General features: G+C 36.0%; 1 protein-coding gene across 1 annotated transcript; it reads right to left on the bottom strand.

Annotated features, from left to right (window-relative positions):
• Positions 1-4,414: 4,414 nt before the first annotated feature.
• RMI1 (RecQ mediated genome instability 1) lies at positions 4,415-6,472 on the bottom strand (the record flags this gene model as incomplete). Its single annotated transcript, XM_079707052.1, has 1 exon — positions 4,415-6,472. The coding sequence occupies one exon, from the start codon at positions 6,470-6,472 to the stop codon at positions 4,595-4,597; it is 1,878 nt and encodes a 625-aa protein (XP_079563178.1). The 3' UTR covers positions 4,415-4,594.
• Between the last annotated feature and the right edge of the window lie 578 nt (positions 6,473-7,050).

A 7,050-nucleotide genomic window follows, 5' to 3' on the forward strand; every position in this document is an offset into this window, starting at 1 on the left:
CCACAATGGTGAGAGGTCCGCGTACCGCAAAAAAATAAATAAATTTACTACCTCACCCACTGTTTTTCCTATATACCATATTTTCTTTGTTCTTTTCTCTTTCTTGCTTTCTTTTGGGTTGAGTACACTTTTTTGCTGTTGTTATTCTTTTTATTCTCATTAGTATATAGTGACAGACTACTTTTCAAATCTTTTAGTGTCTATACTCTAAATATTATAACATGCAACTTTGAATATTCAAGTCCAATAAAACAGCAGCTTTAACCTTTTCTCTGACATAAGGACCTTAAAATACTTTTCTTTATCCCTCACTCAAGTTAACTGCCATTGTTTTCATGTAGTTTAGTCCTTTGGTTTTTTTTAACCCTCAAGACATTATTTTCATTTCAAAATCGCTATTCATTTAACCCATATATTTACCCTTTCAGTTGTTCATCATTCCTTCCTGCGTCTCCAAGCTTCCATCTGGTTATCATTTTCCTTCTGCTTAAAGACAACCTTTTTGTGTAGTTAGGGAAAAAATTATTTTTGTGTGTGAAATTTTCTCAATTTTACCAATTGCACCCTTACTGTTAAGGGCATTTTTGGTTTGTATAGAACTCTAGGTTGGTACTTATTTTTTCCATCATTTTGAAGATGCCATCCCATTGTCTTCTGATCCCCAAATTTTTAAATTGAGGTAAAATTGGCATATAAGTTTCAGGAGCACACCATCATGATTCCCACTGTCTTTATTTAGTCAGTTGCCATGTTTTTGGTCCTTTGAAATATGCCTTCTTTCACTGCTCTAGCTTTCTTTCTTTTTTTTAGCTTTCAATGGTATTGATAATATTTGCACTGGTATGATTTTCTCTGAATATATTTTGCTTGGGGTTTGTGGGACTTCTGAAACCTGTAGTTTGATTTCCATAAACTTTATAAATTTCTTAAGCATTAACTCTAAGTGTTCTCTATTTCCTCTCTTTTGGGGACTACAGCTACATTAATGTTAGCGCTTCTTGATGTTATATTGTTTTCTGGTTCTTTTCCATGCTTTTGTTTCTCTATACATTAATCTGAATTTTTTTCTTCTGACCAAATTTAATTCACTGTATCCTCAGCTGTGTTTCATCTGGAGTTAAACTCATTCACTGATTTTTTATTTTTAGCTATTATAGTCTTAGTTTTTTAAAATTCCCAATTCCCTATTGATATTTTCAAACTTTTCTTTTTCGTTTTCCTCTTGCGCATATTACACAGCTGTCCATGAGTGTCTGAGCATTTCTTGTAGTGCCTGCTAACTCCAGAACTGAGCAGATGTACCCACCCAGTCACAAGCAGTGGTGGACTAGGGCAGGGGCCAATACATGTAAGATATACAGAATGGAGGAGCAAAGAACATGTACTCTCTGAAAGCAGATTCATTCCTAAGAGGAACACAAAGATGACCTGATTATGCCCATTTTTTCCCCTTCCCATTTGCTTCTGCCAGCCTCCCACAGCGTCATTCTTTTTTGAATTCTCAGTTGGAGATTATCATGCAGGTAACTTGAGTGTCTGCTTAGCCTCACATAAGAGCAGGCCTATGGCTACAAATTCTCAGGGAAAACTTTTTACCTCTCTACTAGAATCTAGGCGAAGTCAACAAAGTTTTCTTATAGTCTCCCTTTGCTATTGGGCAGATCTTTCTAATTTACTCTTTCACTGAAGAAGATATTTGAGGTGCCATGTATGCAGAGGTTTCAGGGCTTTAAGTACCATGATATTGAACAGATGATGAGAAATCACTAAAAGATATTAAGCAAGGGAACACAGATGATCAGATATGTTGATTCATTTGTAATAACAATAAATACTTACTGGAGTTACAAAGGTAAATCACTTAGCCATACCCCCAAGCCACTTATATTCCATTAAAGCAACAGTTCTCAACCAAGGGCAGTTTTGTCTCCCAGGGAATATTTTCTGGTTGTCACAACTGGAAGGATTCTACTGACATCACATGGGTAGAGGCCAGCATGTTGCTAAAGGGAGCGCATGACAGCTCTCTACAACAAAGAATTATTCTACCTGAAATATAGCAGTAAAGTAAGGGAAGCAAATAAGTACAATAATACATATAATATTAGTCTGTACAATGTATAGAGGGCATGAAAGTGGGCAGAGGAATTCATGAAACACTTCAGTGAGCATCTAAAGCTTAAGCTGAGTGGAAATACAAATGAATATGGGAGATGGGGTATTACTATGAGTCATGCATGAGGTATATTCCCCACATCTGGAGAACAACTATGACTAAACTTTAGTGGCAGACCAGGTAGGTGAAGAATAAGGAGGCAATGGGACTTCCCTGGTGGCACAGTGGTAAAGAATCCGCCTGCCAATGCATGGGACACGGGTTCAAGCCCTGGTCAGGGAAGATCCCACATGCTGCAGAGCAACTAAGCCCGTGTGCCACAACTACTGAGCCTGTGCTCTAGAGCCTGCGAGGCACAACTGAAGCCCACGCACCTAGAGCCTGTGCTCCACAGCAGGAGAAGCCACTGCAATGAGAAGCCCACGCACCACAACAAAGAGTAGTCCCCACTCACCGCAACTAGAGAAAGCCTGTGCGCAGCAACGAAGACCCAACGCAGCCAGAAATAAATAAATAAAAATTTATTTAAAAAAAAAGAATAAGGAGGCAAGATGAGGATGAAAAGGCAGGCAAGAGGCAGACTGCAAAAGGCCTTACATACTATAAATGAAGAGTTTGGACTTCACCCTGTAGGTAAGCGGATAGGAGGTTGATATTAAAGGGTAACAAAGAGAAAACAAGAAATCTATTCAAGAAAGATCATTCAGGAAGAATTACGGGAAAAGGCTTAAGGGCAAAATAAGGCACAGGCCAATTAGTAAACCTACTGGAATACTTAAGGCCAGAGAAAACTATAGCCAGAATTAAAGCACCAATTAGAAGGATGGACTGATATGGTAAAGTACTATACCCAGTCTTTAGTGATGGAATATGAAGAGAAAATAAGGTTTAATCTCAGCTTTCCAGCACTACTCAAAGAGATAGAGTACAGGAGAACATTTACAAGAAAGATAATGAAAGATAACGCCATCCATTTAGATCTCTTGTAGTAAAAGAGCTATGCCAGTATATGGAAGTGGTTATTATCAGAGGATATAGCAGCAAAATCTGGATTGTGCCTTGAACTCTGATTATCATCCTTCAACCAATAATGACAAAAGATTTTTAGAATATTTTTCTACTATATCCATATCATATTTTTATAAATGTATTTATCTTACTTCCAGATATTTGCCTATTACATTATTTTAACTAAAAACACAATGTCTTCATTTTATTAAAGTATTTGTTTAATGTTTTAAAATTCAAGATACTTTAATTTAGATTCTTTTAAAGACAAAAGAATAATAAAAATAATTTTACCTTTCAAATGTGACTTTTTAACAGCAAAGTGGAAAAGTGGGAAACAGTCTCCCTTCTGCGTTTTTTTTGGCGGGGTGGGAGGCCAGGGGGAACAATCTCCCTTAAAAAAGAAATCAGCACTTCCAACAAAACTAAAGGAAGAACTTACATGTACACCTAATTCAGAAAGGAGATAACTGGGACTTCCCTGGTGATGCAGTGGTTAAGAATCCGCCTGCCAATGCAGGGGACACGGGTTCGAGCCCAGGGCCAGGAAGATCCCACATGCCGCGGAGCAACTAAGCCCATGCACCACTACTACTGAGCCTGCGCTCTGGAGCCCACGAGCCACAACTACTGCGCCCACGTGCCACAACTACTGAAGCCCGCGTGCCTAGAGCCCATGCTCCACAACAAGAGAAGCCACCGCAATGAGAAGCCCGCGCACCATGACGAAGAGTACCCCCGCTCGCCGCAGCTAGAGAAAGCCCGTGTGCAGCAACAAAGACCCAACGCAGCCAAAAATAAATAAATTAAATAAAATAAATTTTAAAAAAAAGGAGATAACTAAAAACATGTGTAAATACCTTATTTTAATCCAGAAAAAAAAATGAAATACTTACTAGATCTTCTTAATAATAATAGATTATCGTTGAAAATAAGGTTTTTAACTATTCAATATAACCTCTGAAATGGTATCTAGTTAAGATAATATTTGTTTTAAATATACCAGACAAATATTTCCAATCAGCAAAACAAAAACCAGCAAAACAATTTGTATCTGAGAGTCTGACATTCTAATCCACTGGATTTACATTTTTTCCTAGTAATATAAACAAATCTTTTGGGGTACTCTACATATCAGAAGTACTCAACTATCTGTCTGTAATTGTTAACTTTCAACAGTATGATTCATCAGTAAACACCAATACAGTACTTTAGCAGTCACCTTATGTGAAATAACAAGTGGAAAACAAAATTTCTCAACAACAGTGGGTCATCAAATTGCTTCAGCGGTTACCATAAAAAGTTTATTAAAAAAACTTACACACACAAACATAATTAAACATTTTAAAATTAGACTGAAATCAGTTATGAAACTTCCTTTTCCCCTTTTACAAAAAGAAAGTTGCAAAAGTAAAAGGACAAATTTAATTCTAAATATTTCCTTGTTTTTTTAAATTGTTTGTTAGTAAATTATTTCTTTACTCGCCTCTTTAGGTTCTCAAGGTGTTCCACATTAACATCTTGTAATGCCAGTACTGTTGCCTTAGACAAGGAGGGATTCAATGAAATAGTCATTATACAGCACAAATCTATTAGATCTCTCTGACATTTCTGCAAACCTTCCAGGAACTTTTGGTATTTACAAGGATCCTTTTTTAACTGTTTCATTTCTAGTACTGAAAACCCTATCAGACCAGTAAGTATTTCATCTACAAAGTCTACATCTAGATATGCAGTACCATCAGAAATTTTTGCTGTTATACTCCAAATGCCACCAGAACTTGAGAGATTTCCAGTTAAGGTTACAATAAATGCTTTCACTTTCACTGTTGTAACTTCCTTTGGTTTGCTGGCCATTAGAACAGACAAATAGATAAAAGGTGGAGAATATAAATCCATGGTGATAGAAAGATTAGTGGTATTCTCTGATGATCTTGAAGAACAAGTCTGTAAGTGGTGCTCATTTTTATTAGAAATGTGTGAACAACTTTTTGGTACATAATTGACCAGCTCTCCGTTTAATATTTTATTATTTAAGGAATGTCCATCTGAACTGCTGGTTTGTTTTATTTTATGATATGTCTCTGAGTTCTTATCTTTATTTGTAAAATTATGGGGTAGGGGTACATTATGATTAACTGAAACAATACTACTGTTTTGGTCTCTAGCAGATGGACAACTAAAAGATTTGTCTTCATTAGTTATTTGCTCAGATAAATTTTTTTCATTCCAATTATTATTTCCATTTTTGCAAATCAAAGAAAAATTATTCAGAGTATTAGATCTATGTGAAAATCTCTCTATACTTTCATCTGTAGTTCTGTTCAAAGTCAGTGGCTGTAATTCTTTGGTCTCTGTTTGTTCCTTCTGGACAGCTTCTTCTAAAAGCAAGGCCTCCTCCAATGAAAAGTCATCTAATTCCTCATCAGTAAAAAGCATAGACTGGTTTTGTGGTTTCTCCTTGGATCTTGGAGAAATAACAAGTCCTGGTTCAAAATCTGACTGTCTGATGGGAACAGTATTTGAAGAACTACCTGTGCTGAAACAACTTCTTTCCAAAGAGGTATTATTTGCTGCAAACTCATCGTTTTCATCAAGACTTGCCAAGAGTTCTTCATCAGAAGGTCCTAACGCAGGATGTAGAACATCTGTAATTCTGGGGATGCTTTGGTTAGAATTACTTGGTATGACTGGAACTGTAGGATCAGGTTCCCCAATTAATCTTGCAAGAACTTTTTCTTGGGCATATTCCTCTAAAAGAGCATCTACTTCTCCTCCCAACACCTTCACATTTTCTGGTTTCAATAAGAGAACACCAAGACGGAAAGAAATGTTTCCATAAATCAAAATTTTTGTACCTGGAGGAAGATCACTATGAAGAGCTGGAATAGACTGATATTCCATCCCCTGTATTTGTACAATTCCATCAGTAAGCTGTAGCATCAACATTCGTGAAGGCTTTGCTTCCCAAGGTTTTGGGGTTACTTGTGTTTCAGCTGTAATTAGGTCATTGGTTGTATTCTTTCCTCTCAACTTTTGTATCTGGGCATACGCAGGTTGACTTACATCAACCAATGAATTAATCTGAAGAGCAAAAAATCCATTCAATTCTCCTTTTGGAACTTCTAAAATGCCATCAGGTAAAAGACGATGCTCCAAATCTCTCAGATCAGTAAGGAGCCATTGCTCAAACACTTGTTTATTCATTTGTGCCTGACTCAAATTAACATTATCATTTTCTTCTTGGATCCAGTTAATACAAGCTTCCAGCCACATTAAAGGCACTTTAACATGCCATGTAGCTAAAAGCCAGGTTTCAACTCTTAATGCAATACTAGCTATACTCATTTCTTTTATATAAAAGAAATATTAGGCATCTATTACCTGAAAACAAACAAAAAAAATTATGGTAATTCAGTACATCTAAATACAGTTTCTATAATTCTCTACAATGCACAAACAGGAGTAATCAAACTTTTAGATTTTTCTCTCTTCAGCACCTTTATAATTCTTTGACTTTCTACATGGCAAAACTTCAAATGCCCCAAGTAATCAGATGGTAAAATAAGAAAAGCACAAGGTTTGAGACAAGATATACCTAGGTTTGAAGGCTAGCTCTTCAAATTATAAGTTCTGTGACCTAGTATAAATTTCTTAACTTCTCTAACCTAATTTTTTCATCTATAAAATGTCAGTACCACCTCCTATCTAACACAGTTGTTGTGAGGATTACATGATTAACATTTGTAAAGCATGTCAGACCTATGAAATATCTGTAGAAATTAGTAGTTATTATGTTAATATAATAAGCAGAGTCTAATAATTTAAAATTTAGCTAAGGAACAATATTTACTAAGGTCCTTTCTATATCTATAATTCGTACTCTATTAAAACGTATACCATTGTATTCCATAAAATTATAACAA

Source organism: Hyperoodon ampullatus (genome assembly GCF_949752795.1).
Source record: "Hyperoodon ampullatus genome assembly, chromosome: 6".
Taxonomy (NCBI): Eukaryota; Metazoa; Chordata; class Mammalia; order Artiodactyla; family Ziphiidae; genus Hyperoodon; species Hyperoodon ampullatus.